The sequence below is a fragment of the Sabethes cyaneus genome, chromosome 1 (assembly GCF_943734655.1).
Source record: "Sabethes cyaneus chromosome 1, idSabCyanKW18_F2, whole genome shotgun sequence".
In the NCBI taxonomy this organism is placed as follows: Eukaryota; Metazoa; Arthropoda; class Insecta; order Diptera; family Culicidae; genus Sabethes; species Sabethes cyaneus.
The window spans coordinates 76601700-76623440 of NC_071353.1; the positions used below are offsets into that span (position 1 = coordinate 76601700).

Here is a 21741-nt window from a genome sequence, read left to right on the forward strand (position 1 = left end):
TGGATTCTCCTATAAGAATCCTGCTTCTATAAGCAAGGTATTCTGTGCGAATCCTCTGTAGAATTTCTTCACACGATTCCAATGTGAGGAATGCCCGAGACTCTGCGCGAAGCTTTTTGTTTCGTCTTGGTAGAGCTGCGGAAAAAAGAAACCACCGTCTAAAAACGCCAGTACGAAGATCACGTGCTCGCCAGTCCAGAGGAGAGGTTCGTCAGCAACAACACACGGAGTTTCTACAAAACGGTCAGGTGCAAGAATTTTGCCATGCCTGTGATGTGCAATGATAGTGCTGGCAATCTGCTTACTGACAAAACGACGGTAGCAGCCAGGTGGAAGAGTATTTCCAGACGTTGTTGAATACAGAAGTAAACACGAAGATCAGCAGGTACAGGATCAGAATTTTGAGCGACGGCCAAACTGTGGAGCCACCAATACAGGAGGAGGTCAAAAGAGCAATCAGTGAGCTGAAAACGGTAAGGTTGCTGTAAAGGATGGTATCCTGGCTGAACTTCTAAAAACGGGGAGCGAGCAGCTGTACGAAACAATTCGCCACCTCATTGTCAGGAACAGAATACATATGGGTGGAAAATAAATATCGGAGGATTGGTTGATTGGCCTCATTTCCCATAAATTTAAAAACGGACATCGACTTGAGAGTAAAAACTATCGAGGCATTACGTTGCTCAATTTTGCCTATAAGGTACTCTCCCTATCCCTATCCGGACTGAGTCCGTTAGCTGACTTCTTCGTCGGTGAGTATCAAGCTGGTTTTCATGAGGGTCGCTTCACGATGGATCAGATATTTACCCTGCGTCTAGTAACTGACGAGTTCCGGGAGTACAACTTGCAGACTCATCATATCTTTATGGATTTCAAGGCGGCATACGATTCAGTCAAATGAAATGAGCTGTGACAGTTAACGCTAGGACATGGTTTTCCCACAGAACTAGTTACGTTGATTCGTGTGACGCTGGATAAGTAAAAATTATGAGTCAGAATAGCAGATGAGACCTCACGTACATTTTGATTTTGCGGATGACGTCGATATCACCGAAATCAAAAATAGAGCAGCGAAATAAGCCTTTAGGTCATTTATTGAGAAATTGGGACTTACCATTAACACTGCCAAAACGAAGTACATGGCGTGGAAATCCCAATGGTGTTGGTGTCGAAGAGGAACTGAATATATTTTGGAATGCTCGTGACATGTGACAACAATGTAAGTCGCAAAATAAAACGACTAATTGCAGCTGCGAATTGGCCTTTACGCAGGCATTACATTTTGTAGCTGAAGTTCCGTAGCTTGCAAATTCGCATAAAACTGACACTCTAGAGAACACTAATCATAGACGCTAAAAGAAGCTGATCGACGAATCCTTGGGGTTTTAGCGTAAAATTTGGCAAAACCCAAAATGGAGTGTAACGCAGACGCTACCAGACCTGATCCACGAGCTATATTAAGAATGCAAATATGCTGTTATAATGAAGATAGTACAGTGTGGCAGTCTACGCTGGGCTGGTCACGTGTCTAGAATGTCCGACGAAAGAGTAGCCAAAATTATTTTAAGCAGAGAATCAAGAAGATGTCGTAGACTTCGGAGTAGACATCGCACTTCGCACTGATAGATGTGCGCTATCGAGGATGATGCAAATTCAGCTGGTGTTCGAGGGGTTTGAAGAAAGGTAGCCCAGGATTGAGTCCTGTAGGACCATAATGCATTCGGCGCAGGATCGATAACGGACCGTCGCCACTGAAGTAAACTGAGTATGGAGCTTAAGCCGACAGTTCAATATCTACAAGTAGTCAAATAACTGCGGATGAAATACTAATTCTACTTTTAAATACTCAGAATTGAAGCTGGTAATATTTTCGGAGCTTGAGCCCCAACAGCTCAACTTAAATGATTTCATAAATCATGGGGCCCCAGCAATCGAACATTCGTGAGTCATAGAAAAAGTTTAATTGAAAGAGAAATTTTGGTTTAAAGGTCAGGGCCCCAGTAGTCGCATATGAAGCTGAATTTTCCATCATCAAATCGGTTGATTGCATAAATCATGGGGCCCCAGCAATCGTACATTCGTGAGTCATAGAAAAAGTTTAATTGAAAGAGAAATTTTGGTTTAAAGGTCAGGGCCCCAGCAGTCTCATATGAAGCTGAATTTTCAATCATCAAATCGGTTGATTGCATAAATCATGGGGCCCCAGCAATCGAACATTCGTGAGTCATAGAAAAAGTTTAATTGAAAGAGAAATTTTGGTTTAAAGGTCAGGGCCCCAGCAGTCTCATATGAAGCTGAATTTTCAATCATCAAATCGGTTGATTGCATAAATCATGGGGCCCCAGCAATCGAACATTCGTGAGTCATAGAAAAAGTTTAATTGAAAGAGAAATTTTGGTTTAAAGTTCGGGGCCCCAGCAGTCCCATTTGAAGCTGAATTTTCCATCATCAAATCGGTTGATTGCATAAATCATGGGGCCCCAGCCATCGAACATTCGTGAGTCGTAGAAAGAGTTTAACTGAAATAAAAATTTTGGAAAATCTCATTTTGTGTAACGACGAAATTTTTACTGGGGCCCACCGGGCATTTGCCCGGTTGCCCGGTGGGCCAGTCCGCCCCTGGAACATACGGACAGACAGACAGACAGACAGACAGACAGACAGACAGACAGACAGACAGACAGACAGACAGACAGACAGACAGACAGACAGACAGACAGACAGACAGACAGACAGACAGACAGACAGACAGACAGACAGACAGACAGACAGACAGACAGACAGACAGACAGACAGACAGACAGACAGACAGACAGACAGACAGACAGACAGACAGACAGACAGACAGACAGACAGACAGACAGACAGACAGACAGACAGACAGACAGACAGACAGACAGACAGACAGACAGACAGACAGACAGACAGACAGACAGACAGACAGACAGACAGACAGACAGACAGACAGACAGACAGACAGACAGACAGACAGACAGACAGACAGACAGACAGACAGACAGACAGACAGACAGACAGACAGACAGACAGACAGACAGACAGACAGACAGACAGACAGACAGACAGACAGACAGACAGACAGACAGACAGACAGACAGACAGACAGACAGACAGACAGACAGACAGACAGACAGACAGACAGACAGACAGACAGACAGACAGACAGACAGACAGACAGACAGACAGACAGACAGACAGACAGACAGACAGACAGACAGACAGACAGACAGACAGACAGACAGACAGACAGACAGACAGACAGACAGACAGACAGACAGACAGACAGACAGACAGACAGACAGACAGACAGACAGACAGACAGACAGACAGACAGACAGACAGACAGACAGACAGACAGACAGACAGACAGACAGACAGACAGACAGACAGACAGACAGACAGACAGACAGACAGACAGACAGACAGACAGACAGACAGACAGACAGACAGACAGACAGACAGACAGACAGACAGACAGACAGACAGACAGACAGACAGACAGACAGACAGACAGACAGACAGACAGACAGACAGACAGACAGACAGACAGACAGACAGACAGACAGACAGACAGACAGACAGACAGACAGACAGACAGACAGACAGACAGACAGACAGACAGACAGACAGACAGACAGACAGACAGACAGACAGACAGACAGACAGACAGACAGACAGACAGACAGACAGACAGACAGACAGACAGACAGACAGACAGACAGACAGACAGACAGACAGACAGACAGACAGACAGACAGACAGACAGACAGACAGACAGACAGACAGACAGACAGACAGACAGACAGACAGACAGACAGACAGACAGACAGACAGACAGACAGACAGACAGACAGACAGACAGACAGACAGACAGACAGACAGACAGACAGACAGACAGACAGACAGACAGACAGACAGACAGACAGACAGACAGACAGACAGACAGACAGACAGACAGACAGACAGACAGACAGACAGACAGACAGACAGACAGACAGACAGACAGACAGACAGACAGACAGACAGACAGACAGACAGACAGACAGACAGACAGACAGACAGACAGACAGACAGACAGACAGACAGACAGACAGACAGACAGACAGACAGACAGACAGACAGACAGACAGACAGACAGACAGACAGACAGACAGACAGACAGACAGACAGACAGACAGACAGACAGACAGACAGACAGACAGACAGACAGACAGACAGACAGACAGACAGACAGACAGACAGACAGACAGACAGACAGACAGACAGACAGACAGACAGACAGACAGACAGACAGACAGACAGACAGACAGACAGACAGACAGACAGACAGACAGACAGACAGACAGACAGACAGACAGACAGACAGACAGACAGACAGACAGACAGACAGACAGACAGACAGACAGACAGACAGACAGACAGACAGACAGACAGACAGACAGACAGACAGACAGACAGACAGACAGACAGACAGACAGACAGACAGACAGACAGACAGACAGACAGACAGACAGACAGACAGACAGACAGACAGACAGACAGACAGACAGACAGACAGACAGACAGACAGTCTGTAGGAGCATGTTGATACACTGAAGAAGGGAAGGGAAGGGTGATATTCGGTTCCATACTGACTGCCATAAATGGATTTTGACGACTTTGTCCTTAAACGCAGTGAAAATTGAAAAATTGAGATATCGAAAAGCGGCTACGTCACAATTTAGATAATTAATTTTTACACGTCAAAAAAAAAATTCAGCCAAATCGGTCCTCTAGATACTGAGATACACGCACCATCGCTAAAAACATATGGTTTCGAGGCGAGTGCGTTTAAACTATTGTACAGCATTGCACTTCCCTTCAAGTGATCCCACAGTTTTACTGCAAATTTTCAACGAGATCACGTTCCGAAAAATACTTTGAGCTCAATATTTCTGAAAATAAAAGACTTCTGAAAATGCAAATCAAACAAGTTTTTCGACTTTCCAGTGAGGGCCCCCCTTAACCCTTTATAAGGCCGTGGCAATTATATTGCCACCAACGAAAAATATTTGTTTTGTGTCTATAAGGACATCAATATAATTATAGAAGCAAAATAAAAAATTTTTGTTGGTGGCAATATAGTTGCCACTGCCTTATAAAGGGTTAAATATCAACACTTTGCACACGATTTTTTGATTGCTTTCAAATATTCTATAAATTTATCAGTAGATTACATACACATGCACATGTGTTGATGATACCTACCATTACTGCCCACCAGGCTTGTTATTTCCTCACTCATTGTGCAAAAAGTGCAACTTTTTTTGTTCAACACAATGAGCAGAACTGCTTTCAGAAATGAGAAATAAATCCACACAATGAGAAACAGACTAAACATAATGAGAAAAGCTGACGCGCAGAAAAACTTTTAATGCGCTCTTTAAATGAGCAACTTTCGGTTTTGCTCCCGGTCTTCTCGGTAGCTACAGCAGTAAACGTGAAAACAAAACAACCGGTGCGCGTACAGCAACCATAGACTCAGAGGCGTCAAGACAATCAAAAGTCGTTAAATTTTGAATCTTAGCGGAGAATTACCTTTGTTTATAATGGGACTTTCCTGTTGGTGCGCGTCAAGAAGTAAATGCATGGGAATTCAAATGTTGTCATATCTAAATAACATTTTTCGCACTGTTGCCGTTGTGACATGCCTAACCATATGATGCAGTTGCGTTCATAGGCAGCCAAACTCAACTGAATATACTAAATGTAAGAATCATGATTCAACTGCATTAATGGATTAATATTTTTCTGATGGCAATGACCGCTACTGACAATCGTCGTTTTTTCTCAACGCACTACACATGTTAAAACTACCCGTAGTTGTCATACGTCAGCGCATCGCATCAACGTATTCAAAGTGTATTAACATTCTCCTCAATGAGTAGCACAGTGTGTGGTTGCTCATACAACTGCGTTCAGCAAGAAAGAGAAAAGTTAAAATGAAACAGAGCAGAATAAATCGCGTTGAAGACTGAGCACAGTTTGAATTTTTCTCTTCTCTTTTTTTCTTCTGAGGAGGAACCATCCCTGCTGCCCACAAATGCATAACAGTCCCATGTGATTTTCACCACTTTGGGGATAAGCCTGGGGATCATCTTTAAATTGTTCATGCTTTCAATATTTCAAACAGTAATGTTATGTTTGTTCCTAAAATTTTGAAAATAATATCAAACTATGTCAGTCACAAGTTATAAATAAACGCATAACAGTCTCAGTAGTGAAAATATAACAACAAAAATCTGCTTTTAGGAAATGTTTGCACCGATTTGACTGAATAACTATCAAACGCAAAGTTTTGTGGCCTAGAATAATTCTATTGAACAGAATTTGGAACGCATGTACGGTTCCGAAGATATGTCTGGAACAAGTTCCGGAATATATGAAACTTGAACATAGAAGCACCTTGAATCATAACAAACCCGTCATGCGACACCTCCAAGTACTCAATATTGCAAAACTAGACCATTGGTAGTCGTATAAAATGTTCAAGACATCATCGGCCACGTCTGAACACGTCCGGGAATGTTCCAGATCGGGGATCTATTTCTGAATTGAACTAAAATAAAACTTGTGACATCTTTAAGTACTCAAAATTGCAAAAGTAGTTCATTTGTCGTCATATAAGGTATCCAGGATTACATTGGCTACAACCGGGCACGTTCTAGGAACGTTCCGAATACATCCAGGAAAACGGCCAGTTTCTAACTTAAACCAAAACCCAGAATGCGACCCCGCTATTAACTCTAAATAATAAATTACAAATAAAAGGAAAACCTTTTTGGATTGCTTTGAAATATGATACAAATTTATCAGTATATTACATAGACATGCGAATGTATTGATGATAACTACCATAATGTTATCAAAAAGCTGAATTATGTTCCGAAGGCGTGTCGAATTTTAACTCAAATGACAAATGAGATGGTATAACAATGATTCCTTTCACCAATAGGTGGATTAAAGGGTTTTTTTCTATTTGGTTCATATCAGAAAAGTTTGCTTAAATAATTTCATCAAAGTTTTTTCACATAGCTTTTGACTGGTAAGGCCAATTCTAATAAGATTTAGCAGATATGTGGACAGCGTTAAGGCCTCTCGTTTGATACTAAAATAATTGAAATCTGCTTAATTATCTGGTTAAAATCGTTATAAATAATTGTAAATTTTGTTACTCTGTACATGACTGCTCATAACTTTCAACTTAAACATCCAATCAAAACCCAAATCAATAGTGATCTATAAAGTTATATTACCTACCAAATGAGACTAATAGCGCATAAATCGGTTTGGCCATCTCTGAGAAACGTTCAACTAATTGACACCTTGAAAAATCACATTTTTAAGCATAATTTTTGAACCGCTTGATTATTTTCGATAAAACTCTTCCAAAAAATTTGCGATAGCAAGAGCCTTCATTTGATACTAAAATTGTTGAAATCGGTGCATCGGTTGAGCGGTTGCGGAGAAAATCACATGTCACATAATTTTTACATTTTTGCTTATAACTTTTAAACAAAATGTCGGACCTCAAAATAATTCAATTGTGATCTACAAGGTGATAGCACCTTTCAAATAAGCGTAATAGCAAACGAATAGGTTCAGCCGTCTCCGAGAAACAGACGACTAAAGTCAAGCGTCACATAGGGTATTGTCGTTATCGTCGGGCCACTGTTATGGTGGGGCCATCACGATTTTACAGTTTTAGTAACTCATGATATCTATGATACAATCATTGTAAAACTTCTTACTGTGATAGCCAACTTTTCACAATATTGTGAGTTTCAATTGTGTATTCAAAACACCCGTATTGAATTCAGTGACTAAATCTTCCAAAAAAAGTTTTCCAATGAACTTTTCTTCAGGAAATGATTCATGAAATGCAATTATCGAGATAAATTTTGAAAATGTATGAAGTGTGTTGTGCTGCACACGTAGACTATAGAAAAATCCCCTCCAGTAAGGTGTTTGGGAAGGCTAAGGTGAAATACTAGAAAAGCGCTATTTGTGCAGGTCGGGTCACTTGAGTAGTCCTTGAGAGTTGGGCCACCATAATTTTAAGCGCAGAAGCGCAATAATCACTAGAGAATGTCAGTCACGTAAAATGTGATGAAATGAAGCAAAATTAATACGATAAGTACTTAGACTTTTGTTGTGATTTCATTGTAGTTGTACAATTCGGAAAAGGCGATTGTAGCAATACTGAATTTACAAGATCGCCAAAATTTCGCAAAAATGCAATTAAAAATAGGGTATGTGTACATATATGCGTCGTTGTTCATGGAATTCATTCTTTTTATGCCTCTATATAGAATTTCAATACGTATGTCTTACATTTTTTGCGGTGGCCCAAGCTGTACAACATGGCCCGACTATGACAACATTTTTTGTCTTCACGTAAATGCCTATAACTTTTTTATTTTTCAAGCAATAAGTTCAAAACTTTCCAGAAATATACCTTATTCTTAGAACTTTGCAACGATATATTTAGATTTCCAAAATTCCTTTTGAAACGAAAGTTATGGGCGAATTCCAAAACGTGGCCCAACCACGACGACACTCCTCTACACTCAAAATCCCACCCACCCACCAACACACACACACACACACACACACACACACACACACACACACACACACACACACACACACACACACACACACACACACACACACACACACACACACACACACACACACACACACACACACACACACACACACACACACACACACACACACACACACACACACACACACACACACACACACACACACACACACACACACACACACACACACACACACACACACACACACACACACCCACACACCCACACACCCACACACCCACCCACACACCCACCCACACACCCACCCACACACCCACACACACACACACACCCACACACACACACACACCCACACACACACCCACACACACACACACACACACACACACACACACACACACACACACACACACACACACACAAACACACACACAAACACACACACAAACACACACACAAACACACACACAAACACACACACAAACACACACAACACACACACACACACACACACACACACACACACACACACACACACACACACACACACACACACACACACACACACACACACACACACACACACACACACACACACACACACACACACACACACACACACACACACACACACACACACACACACACACACACACATCTTATACTATTTATTTATGTGGTAGAAAACCAAAAAAGTTATATCACAGAGAACAGACATCCAAGCGAAAGGTCCCCACTTGGATAAAACTTATGTCAAATTAGTTGGGAAACTATAGTGATGATGTCGCTAAAGGCGCATAAAATTCTACAATAAACTCACAACAGCTAGCTTCTGGCGCTAGTATAACGGTTACAGTCCATATATATTAGCGCCAGAGGAGCCAAAGGTTGTCAGTGTGCAAATCAAAAGAATCATTTAGTTGGGAAACTATAGTGGTGGTGACGCTAGCATATTAGGTGATTTTAATTTGATATTTTATCCAAGAATTCCCGAAAAATTTGTTTCTGAATGGATGTCTGTTCTCTGTGGTTACATGCACATTGGTTTCCATGCATCTCTATTTTGCTATCGACAGTTTATTTACCGTGAACGCGGGTAATTCCGATCACTCAACTAAAGTAATCGATATTTAGGAGATGGAATCAAAAACCATAGTTTATGGGAATTCTCATGATCAAAGCTTGCCAATGAGCTACAAATTTTAATTCAATCTTTTAGAAAATCGGCTATTTTAGTTGAGTGATCGGAATTAGGAAGTGATCGGAATTACCTGCGCGCACGGTACCTACAAATGCTATCGAAATACACTATAAAAATCAATACAGTTGGCATTTATTTTGTTTTAAGTACATGTGTGTTTTCATTTATAGGAGTCGATTATATGCATCCGGATTTAAGGTACAACTATGTAAGTATAGCTTTTGCTAATATTCAAATGTAGTTGCTTTTATATCTCATTTTCTACATTAGAACGCTGAAGCTAGTTACGATTTTAGTAGTAATGATGCATATCCCTACCCAAGATATACTGATGATTGGTTTAACAGGTTAGTACATTTTTAAAGAAAGTTAGCTATAATCAAAGTTACGTTATTCCAGTCATGGGACGCGTTGTGCGGGAGAAGTGGCAGCTGCACGTGATAACGGAATTTGTGGCGTTGGTGTGGCGTATGATTCAAAAATTGCTGGCATTCGTATGCTTGACCAACCTTATATGACTGACTTAATCGAGGCTAATTCGATGGGACATGAACCACATAAAATACACATTTATAGTGCTTCTTGGGGCCCAACTGATGATGGGAAAACTGTTGATGGTCCACGGAATGCGACTATGCGCGCAATTGTTCAAGGCGTTAATGAAGGACGCAATGGACTCGGCAACATCTATGTGTGGGCTTCAGGAGATGGTGGTGAGGAAGACGATTGCAACTGTGACGGATACGCAGCATCGATGTGGACTATTTCTATCAACAGTGCAATCAACGATGGACAAAATGCTCACTATGACGAAAGTTGCAGTTCAACTTTAGCCAGTACTTTTAGTAATGGTGCAAAGGATCCTAATACTGGAGTGGTAAGAAATTACATGTGGGTCATTCCATCTCAAATGTACACAAAAATCGGAAAAATTGGATCCGACCATCAGCCATTTCAACCAAAGTTGGCATAGTTGTTCATGCCGACCCTACAATCCATTTCCCAAAGTTTTATGCCCAAAGGTTTAAATATTGCTAACAATAGACGAAAATTAGCAAAACTTGATACTTTCCGATGGCAATTAGAAAAGAGGTGGGCACCATGAGGTTCGCCGAAAAATTTTACATAAGATCACTTATATTTCAGCAGTTGGCAGATCATTTCTGAATTTCGTTCATGTTTAACCATTCTGTGAGCGACGGTTTTTCCCTACATAGAAGGGCGACGGGGTACCCGTGTACCCAGGCTTATTATTAGGCTTAAACAATTAGATAGAACCAAGCAATGTTCAGCAAAGTTGTAGATTTTGGCAAAAACTAAAAGGTGGTATGCATGGAGTAGTGAACAGTCCTTTCGTTGTCCCGGAAACGGCTACCGGAAGTTACAAGGAAAGTGACATTCAAATTTATTTGATTACTAGCTGACCCGACAAACTTCGTATTGCCACAAATTAAACTGTGCTGTTCATAAATCGTGAATCTCGGATGACCTTTGTTACAATCTCGAGTTTTGCAAGTTTCTGAGGAGTTCGTGGGTGGTTTAATATACAAATTTTCCCCACACTAAAGTAGAAAACAACTCCCCCCATTGCTTAGCCTGATAAAATAAAGCGGATAGCATTAAAATATTCGCCATGATTATATAACATTTCACCGTATACCATTTTGCGGAACTCCATTTTTCGGTTGACCATAACGCGGAATATAGAGTTTTGCAGAATACCATTTCGCGAAAAACCTTACGCGGGATGTACCATTTCACGGAAAATGTTTTCGTGGAAAGTACCATTTCGCAGGGGTTATTCTCCCTTTACTTGCTGTCGCTCGTTCGGACCCAACTGAAGGAAAGTAATAGAGGTCAGTAGACCTAGGAAAATAAATAAACCTAATTGATAGTTTTTGGTGAACTCGTTTTTGACTAATGTTTTATGGAAGAGTCTAAAATTTCTCGAGTTCGATTAGTTTGTAAGTTACGCAAAAATTTCTGTTTTATTTGTATGAGAGTCCTTACCCCCCCCCTAGCACAGGCGTGAGGCGACTAAAACCATTATAAAAAATTCCTGCCTCCAAAACCCCCCACATGCCAAATTTGGTTCCATTTGGTTGATTAGTTCTCTAGTTATGAGGAAATTTGTACATATTTTATTTGTATGGGAGCGTCACCTTTTATAGGGGAGAGGGTTCATAATTTACCTCCTGAAGAGGGGAGAGGTCTCTACGCACCATAGAAAAAGAATTTGCCTCACAAAACACCCACATGCCGAGTTTAGTTTCATTTGCTTGATTAGTTCTAAAGTTATGAGGAAATTTATATTTCATTTGTATGGGAGCCCCCCCCCCCCCTCCTAAAAAGGGGGATCCTAATTCATCATAGAAAAAATTCATGCCTCCAAAAACCTCCACATGCCGAATTTGGTTCCATTTGATTGATTAGTTCTCGAGTTATGAGGAAATTTGTGTTTCATGTGTATAGGAGCCCCCCCTCCTAAAGAGGGGAGAGATCCTAATTCACCTTAGAAAAAATTCTTGCCACCTAAACCACCAACATGCCAAATAGGGTTCCAATTGATTGATTAGTTCTCGAATTATGAGGAAATTGGTATTTCATTTGTATAGGAGCAACCTCCCTCCTAAAGTGGGGAGGGGTCCTAATTCATCATAGAAAAAAGTCTTACCCCCAAAAATCTTCACATGCCAAATTTGGATCCATTTGTTTGATTAGTTCTCGAGTTAAGAAGAAATTTGTAAGGTACACCGGGGCAAGTGGGACCTAAAAAATGCATAGTTTGGGTTTATTCCACCGTGTTTTCTATACCTATGATTATTTCAAAATTCTTTCAGCACAGAAACTCTTCAGTGGTATCACTTCGAAGGATTAATTAAGAAAAAGGCCTATCAATTTACATAAAATGAATCTGGAGGAATATTTTCAAAATCATGCCAATAGGTCCCACTTGCCCCATTTACCGGGACAAATGGGACCTATATTCAAATTTGATTAAAAAGCATATAATAATAGTAAATTGTGTAAGTTAATATATAGCAATGTTAAAGCATTGCAAGAAGCAATCAAAATCAATATTTGTACGAAGGGTTCATTCAAAAATAGCGTAACAAAATCAGATCACAACGGGCGACTTTATCTATACCTATAAAGAAGGATTTCTGTCTGTCTGTCTGTCCGTATGTTCTTTATAGAATCAAAAACTACTGAACCAATCGACATGAAAATATGCATGTAGAGGTTTTTTTGGGGCCAGGATAGGTTTTAGTGATGGTTAGAAACCCCTCCCCCCACTAAGAGGGGGGGCTCCCATACAAATGAAACACAAATTTCTGCATAACTCGACAACTAATCAAGCAAATAGAACAAAATTTGGCATATGAGTGTTTTCGGTGACAAGAATTTATTCTATGGTAAATTGAGACCCCTCCCCTCTTTATAAGGGGAATTATAACTCCTCTACTCTTTAAAAGGGGGGGCTTCCATACAAATTTCCTCATAACTCGAGAACTAATCAAGCAAATGGAACCAAATTTGGCATGTGAAGGTTTTCGAGGGCAAGAATATTTTCTATAGTAAATTAGGACCCCTCCCCACTTTAAGAGGGGGGGCTCCTATACAAACGAAATACAAATTTCCTCATAACTCGAGAACTAATCAAGCAAATGGAACAAAATTTGGCACGTGGGTGTTTTTGGAGACAAAATTTTTTTCTATGACGAATTGGGACCCCTCCCCGTTTTAGGAGGGGGGGGGGATCCTATACACATGAAATACAAATTTCCTCATAACTGAAGAACTAATCAAGCAAATGGAACAAAATTTGGCATTTGAAAGTTTTCGAGGGCAAGAATATTTTCTATGGTGAATAAGGACCCCTCCCCACTTTAAGAGGGGGGGCTCCTATACAAACGAAATACAAATTTCCTCATAACTCGAGAACTAATCAAGCAAATGGATCAAAATTTGGCACGTGGGTGTTTTTGGAGACAAAAATTTTTTCTATGATGAACTGGGACCCCTACCCACTTTAGGAGGGGGGCTCCTATACAAATGAAATTCAAATTTCCTCATAACTCGAGAACTAATCAAGCAAATAGAACCAAATTTGGCATGTGGGGGTTTCTGGAGGCAAAAATATTTTCTATGGTGAATTAGGACCCCTCCCAACTTTAAGAGGGGGTACTTCAACACAACTTCTTCTTCTTCTTCTTCTTCAGCAGCATAGAGCCGAGGTGGCTCGTGCTGTTTCAAGCACTCGTCTCCATTCAACTCGGTCTTGGGCCACTCGTCGCCAATTTCCTAGTCGTCTCAGAAGCCGCAAATCGCTTTCGACCTGGTCGAGCCATCGTGCACGTTGGGCCCCCCTGTTCCTGGTGCCGGTGGGGTTGTTGAAGAGGACCGTTTTCGTCGCACTGTCGTCCGGCATCCTTACGACGTGTCCGGCCCACCGTAGCCTGCTAACTTTCGCTAGATGTACGATGGGAGTCTCCCCAAGCAGTGCCTGTAGCTCGTGATTCATACGCCTCCGCCACTCTCCGCTTTCAGTTTGTACTCCGCCAAATATCGTCCGCAGCACTTTCCGCTCAAACATGGCAAGGGCGCGTATGTCCTCCGTAAGCAGCGTCACGGCTTCAAGTCCATAAAGAACTACCGGTCTAATAATGGTTTTGTACATTGTTAGCTTCGTGCGGCGGCGTATGCTTCCTGATCGTAGCGTTTTACGAAGGGCAAAGTAGGCCCGATTTCCCGCTTGGATGCGCCGCTGGATCTCCTTACTAGTGTTGTTGTCCGCGGTCACCAGCGATCCCAAATACACGAACTCTTCTACCACTTCTAGTTCGTCGCCGTCAACGGTTACCGTCCGTGGGAGGCGCGCATTTGTTTCCTTTGAGCCTCTTCCTTTCATGTATTTGGTCTTCGACGCATTTATTTTTAGCCCAATTCTCCTAGACTCCGCTTTCAGTCTGGCGTAGATTGCCTCCGCCGTCGCAAAGTTCCTGGCTATGATATCAAAGTCATCTGCAAAACCTAGAAGTTGGCTACTCTTGGTAAAAATCGTGCCTCTCGTTTCAATGCCCGCTCGTCGGATCACCCCTTCAAGAGCGATGTTGAACAGCATGCAGGATAGACCGTCACCTTGTCTCAACCCTCGTCGCGTCTCGAAGGGACTCGAGAGTGTCCCAGAGATGCGTACGAAACACATCACTCGCTCCAATGTAGCTCTGATCAGTCGCGTCAGTTTGTCCGGAAAACCGTTTTCGTGCATTATCTGCCATAGCTTGTCTCGATCGACTGTATCGTATGCCACTTTGAAATCGATAAAGATGTGATGCGTGGGCACGTTGTACTCCCGACATTTCTGCAAGATCTGTCGGATAGTAAACATTTGGTCCGTAGTTGCGCGAGCCCCCATGAAACCCGCCTGATAATTCCCTACGAAACCTTGTGCTATCGGTGACAGCCGGCGTAACAGGATCTGGGAGAGTACCTTGTAGGCGGCGTTTACCAGCGTAATACCACGATAGTTGCAGCAGTCTAGCCGATCACCCTTTTTGTAGATGGGACAAACCACTCCTTCCATCCATTCCTCCGGTAGCTTTTCCTCCTCCCAAATCCTCGAAATAACCCAGTGTAGAGCCTTTGCTAGTGTTTCCCCGCCATGTTTATAAAGCTCTGCCGGTAGGCGGTCCTTCCCAGCGGCTTTATTGGTCTTCAGCAACCTGATTTCTCGTTTGACTTCTTGGAGATCAGGTGCTAGGACATCACTATCTTCCATGGGCGCTCCTAGGTTAGTTTCCGTTCCGCCTCCTTCTGCGACTTCGCCATTGAGGTGTTCATCGAAGAACTGCTTCCACCTGTCGACCACCTCGCGCTCGTTTGTAATTAGATTCCCTCCCTCGTCCCTACACATGTCAGGTTTCGGTGTGTAGCCCTTCCGAGTTTGGTTCACCTTCTCATAAAACTTGCGCGTGTCATTAGCTCGGAATAGTTGTTCTAATTCTTCACGATCTCTGTCCTTCTTTTGGCGCTTTTTCCTCCTCAGGATCGTGGTCAACTGGTTCCTAGCTCGTCGGTACTTGGCCAGGTTCTCTCTAGTGGCAATACTTAGATAATTTTTCCAACCTTTTTTTTTCTCCTCCACCGCTTGTTGGCATTCCCCATCAAACCAATCATTTTGTGTACTCCGAGGCTCAATACCTAGTGCCGCGGTAGCGGCCTCTCCGATGGCCGAGCGTATTCTGCCCCAACCGTCTTCGAGGTTTGAAGCACCTAACTCCTCGGAAGAGGGCAGTGCCTCATTCAGTACTCGCGCGTAGTTCTCGGCAGCTTGTGGGTTATCCAGCTGCCTGATGTTCAGCCGAGGGGGGCGGCTTTGACGTGTCCGGTATACGGTGGACAGCTTTGAGCGCACATGTACTGCTACTAGGTAATGGTCAGAATCAATATCCGCACCCCGACGGGAGCGTACGTTCGTGATGTTAGAGAAGAACCGGCCCTCTATGAGAACGTGGTCAATTTGGTTCATTGTACGTTGGTCAGGTGATCTCCAGGTGGCTTTGTGGATATCCTTGCGCGGGAAAAAGGTACTTCGGATCACCAGGCCTCGGGAAGCTGCGAAGTTTATACATCGTTGGCCGTTATCGTTTGTGTCGGTGTGCAGGCTATGGGGTCCTACCACCGGTCTATACATTTCTTCCCTGCCGACCTGGGCGTTCATATCCCCGATGACGATCTTGATGTCCCGTGACGAGCAGCTGTCGTACGTAGCCTCCAGCCTCGCGTAGAACGCTTCTTTCTCATCGTCGGGTCTACCTTCGTGCGGGCAGTGCACGTTAATGATGCTATAATTGAAGAAACGGCCCTTTATCCTCAATACACACATTCTCTCGTTGATCGCCTTCCAATCTATCACGCGATCCTGCATTCCGCCCAGCACTACAAAGCCCGTTCCTAGTTCGTTGGTAGCGCCACCGCTCTGGTAAAACTGGGCCTTTCCGCCACGGATCTTCCATACCTTCTCTCCTTTGCGACAGATTTCCTGCAGAGCTACGATGCCGAGTTTGCGGGGTTCCAGCTGTTCAATCAGCACCCGCTCGCAACCTGCGAAATTTAGCGATCTGCAGTTCCAAGTCCCGAGTCTCCATTCGTCGTCCTTATTTCGTCGCCTAGGTCGATGCCGAATATTCCGCTCCGAATATGCTTGAATGTTGTTAGTTAAGTTTAGTTTAGGTGTGTAGCCGTACTGGGGCAACACTACCGAGTCTCGCGATGGGGCTGCCATCTCATAGTGCCGAGACGCACTATACCTCCTTCCCGGTTAGTATACGACCTTAGTTTCCACCGGGGTTGGTTACCCGATCTCCGCTAAGGTTGCTCGTATTCCGGCTGGTACCACGAGGAGGTCGGGATCGGAGTTGCTGGATAAGAGGCTAACGACCACTATGGGGTCTATATTCCGCATTATCTAGCCGTTTACCAACCTCAACCAACCGTTTACCAACCGAAGCTTCAACACAAATGAAACACAAATTTCCTCATAATTCGAGAACTAATCAAGCAAATGGAACCATATTTGGCATGTGGGTGTTTTTGGAGGCAACCATTTTTTCATGATGAATTAGGACCATTTTCCTTTTTAAGAAGGGCGGCTCTCATACAAACGAAATACAAATTTCCTCATAACTCTAGAACTAATCAAGCAACTGGAACCAAATTTATCATGTGGGTGTTTTCGTAGGCAAGAATATTTTCTATGGATTTTCCCACTTTAAAAGGAGGGGGGGCTCCTATACAAATGAAAAACAAATTTCCTCATAACTCGAGAACTAATCAAGCAAATGGAACCAAATTTGACATGTAAGTGGTTTTGGACGCAAGATTTTTTTCTATGGTGAATTGAGACCCCTCTCTTCTTTAGAAAGCGAGTTATGGCCCATCCCCCTTTTAAGAGGGTGGGCTTCCATACAAATGAAATGCAAATTTCCTCTTATCTCGAGAACTAATCAATCAAATGGAACCAAATTTGGCATGTGGGAGTTTTAGATGGCAGAAATTTTTTCTATGGTGAATTACGACCCCTTCCCCTTTTAAGAGGGGAGCTCCCATACAAATGAAATTCAAATTTCCTTATAACTTGAGAACTAATCAAGCAAATGGAACCAAATTTGGCATTAGGGAGTTTTTGAAGTCTTGAATTTATTTAACGATAGTTAGAGACCTCTCACCCCTGTGGTAGGGGGATATGGACTCTCATACAAATAAAACAAAAATTTTTGCGAAACTCAAAAACTAATCGAACTCGAGAAATTCGACTCTTCCATAAAACATTAGTCAATACAAGACCACAAAAACTATCTATAGTAACACTAGATCATTCAGGACGAGACGGTCGCGAGTGTTGCCGGTGACCCACCGTCGGAAGCGCCGCCCACTGGGGGGCTTGCAAAACTCGGGATTGTGACAAAGATCATCCGAGATTCATGATTTATGTACAACACAGGTTAATTTGTGGCAATACGAAGTTTGTCGGGTCAGCTAGTAATCTATATAAAACAAAGATTGTGAGCAATTACGCTGTAAAGCATTATTGTAATGAAATGTAGTTGAATATGTCGTTGTATCCAATTCTTGCGAGACGTAATTTAGGATTAACCATTGTTTAATAGCTCGAAAATACGATTATGATCTGTTTGTTCTACCATGCCTAATTCGGTAGAGCTTCTCATAATTGATAGTTACGTTATAATAACCACAACACTTTATTGTATCAATTCCACTTGCAGATTTGCTTAATTATATCAAATTTGACTTTCCAAATTCAATTAACATCGTTTAGGTGTAACCAAAATGCGATCAAACTGTTTGTTCCCTCACAAGCTGTGCATATGGGCTTCTTTTTTGGGGCCCCTTGGTTTAGTCTTTTTCGGTTTTATTTTAAAGCTTTACTGGTATAAATATTATGTAATTGAACTGAAAATGTTCGATAGTTCATCTAAAAAATGTATTAAGACAGGAAGTTTCGTGCTGAAACACTTTATTTTTAATAGGTCCCACTTGCCCCGGGTGCTTTGAAGTGCCGACCTTATTTCGACCCATTTTTTTAATGCCGTTTGTAAAATTAAACAACTAGTTTTCGGGTGTAATTTGTTAATACACTCATTATGTTTACCTACTGTCAGGAAAACATGTACTTTTCCGTAAAACCTGTGGCCAAAATATCATTTATAGAAAGGTGCGTCAAACTTACAACGCAAATTGAAAATAACGCTCAAATTGAAAGTCCAATTTTGATGTTTGGAATGCCTGTTATAAATAATCTATAATTTTAATACTTGCGTTTGAGCTGTATCTTTCATTTCTAGAAAGGTTCGGTTGGAGAAAATGAGGTTGAAGAGAGTTATGAGCTCCGTTCCCACTTACCCCGTATTCCCACTTGCCCCCACTTGTACCTTATGTCATTTGTATGGAAGCCCCCCCTCTTAAAGGGGAGAAGGGTCATAATTCTCCTCCTAAAGAAAAGAGAACTCTCAATTCACCATAGAAAAAAAAATTGCCTGCGAAAACACCCAACTGCTAAATTTGGTTCCATTTGATTGATTAGTTCTTGAGTTATGAGGAAATTTGTTTTTCATGTGTATAGGAGCCCCCCTCCTAGAACCATAGAAATAGAAATAGAAATTCACCATTGAAAAATTCTTGTCTCCGAAAACACCCACATGCCAAATAGGGTTCCAATTGATTGATTAGTTCTCGAATTATGAGGAAACTTGTATTTCATTTGTATAGGAGCCCCCCCCCCCCTCCTAAAGTGGGATGGGTCCTAATTTACCATAGAAAAAAATTTTCTCCTCCAAAAACCTTCACATGCCAAATTTGGTTCCATTTGCTTGATTAGTTCTCGAGTTATGAGGAAATTTGTATATCATTTGTATGGAAGCACCCCCTCTTAAAGGGGAGAGGAGTCATAATTCCCCTTCTAAAGAGGGAAGGGGTCTCAATTTACCATAGAAAAAATTTTTGTCACCAAAAACACCCACATGCCAAATTTTGTTCCATTTGCTTGATTAGTTCGCGAATTATGCAGAAATTGGTGTTGTATGAGAGCCCCCCATCTTAGTGGGGGGAGGGGTCTCTAACCATCAAGAACCTTCCCTGGCCCCAAAAAACCTCTATATGGAAATTTTCACGCCGATTGGTTCAGTAATTTTCGATTCTATAAAGAACATCCCAATAGACAGACAGAAATCCATTTTTATATATAAGACCAGCTGACCCGACAAACTTCGTATTGCCACAAATTAACCTGTGTTGTACATAAATCTCGGATGGTCTTTGTCACAATCTCGAGTTTTGCAAGTTTCTGAGGAGTTCAACCTTAGATGATTCATTTTGGCAGTTACGTAACTATGAAAGCATCCCAGGTAACCAATATGCATCACCAATGCTATTCAAATGTAGGCCAATAAGCGTTTAAGTCGCCTTAAATGCTACTTAAATGCTATTTTGGCAAAATATATAGCTACTTCACTGATAACCTTCTTATAGTGCTGACAATGCTAATTTACAGCTAATTACCGACACGAAGAATTTGAATACAATTTTGGATGCCAATTTCCAACACCCATGCAGTCAAACAGCTAATATACAACAACGTGCATTATAAAATGCCAGATACGCTGATTTGCTGCTTAAGTTAATGCTTATTAGTTACCAGGAATGGGTAGTTTAATATACAAATTTGCAATTGTCTCTTACACTAAAGTAGAACTCCCCTATCCCTCCCCTTTGATTCTATAAGGAACATCCCTACAGACAGACAGACAGACAGACAGACAGACAGACAGACAGACAGACAGACAGACAGACAGACAGACAGACAGACAGACAGACAGACAGACAGACAGACAGACAGACAGACAGACAGACAGACAGACAGACAGACAGACAGACAGACAGACAGACAGACAGACAGACAGACAGACAGACAGACAGACAGACAGACAGACAGACAGACAGACAGACAGACAGACAGACAGACAGACAGACAGACAGACAGACAGACAGACAGACAGACAGACAGACAGACAGACAGACAGACAGACAGACAGACAGACAGACAGACAGACAGACAGACAGACAGACAGACAGACAGACAGACAGACAGACAGACAGACAGACAGACAGACAGACAGACAGACAGACAGACAGACAGACAGACAGACAGACAGACAGACAGACAGACAGACAGACAGACAGACAGACAGACAGACAGACAGACAGACAGACAGACAGACAGACAGACAGACAGACAGACAGACAGACAGACAGACAGACAGACAGACAGACAGACAGACAGACAGACAGACAGACAGACAGACAGACAGACAGACAGACAGACAGACAGACAGACAGACAGACAGACAGACAGACAGACAGACAGACAGACAGACAGACAGACAGACAGACAGACAGACAGACAGACAGACAGACAGACAGACAGACAGACAGACAGACAGACAGACAGACAGACAGACAGACAGACAGACAGACAGACAGACAGACAGACAGACAGACAGACAGACAGACAGACAGACAGACAGACAGACAGACAGACAGACAGACAGACAGACAGACAGACAGACAGACAGACAGACAGACAGACAGACAGACAGACAGACAGACAGACAGACAGACAGACAGACAGACAGACAGACAGACAGACAGACAGACAGACAGACAGACAGACAGACAGACAGACAGACAGACAGACAGACAGACAGACAGACAGACAGACAGACAGACAGACAGACAGACAGACAGACAGACAGACAGACAGACAGACAGACAGACAGACAGACAGACAGACAGACAGACAGACAGACAGACAGACAGACAGACAGACAG

At 42.5% G+C, this 21741-nt stretch overlaps 1 protein-coding gene across 1 annotated transcript in view; it reads left to right on the forward strand.

Annotated features, from left to right (window-relative positions):
• Positions 1-21741, forward strand: part of LOC128733123 (neuroendocrine convertase 2) — a 299830-nt gene that overhangs the window by 110815 nt on the left and 167274 nt on the right. The window contains exons 2-4 of the mRNA XM_053826742.1: positions 10002-10039; positions 10102-10178; positions 10231-10708. Of these exons, the coding sequence (XP_053682717.1) occupies positions 10002-10039; positions 10102-10178; positions 10231-10708 (593 nt within the window). The remainder of the gene's footprint in view (positions 1-10001; positions 10040-10101; positions 10179-10230; positions 10709-21741) is intronic.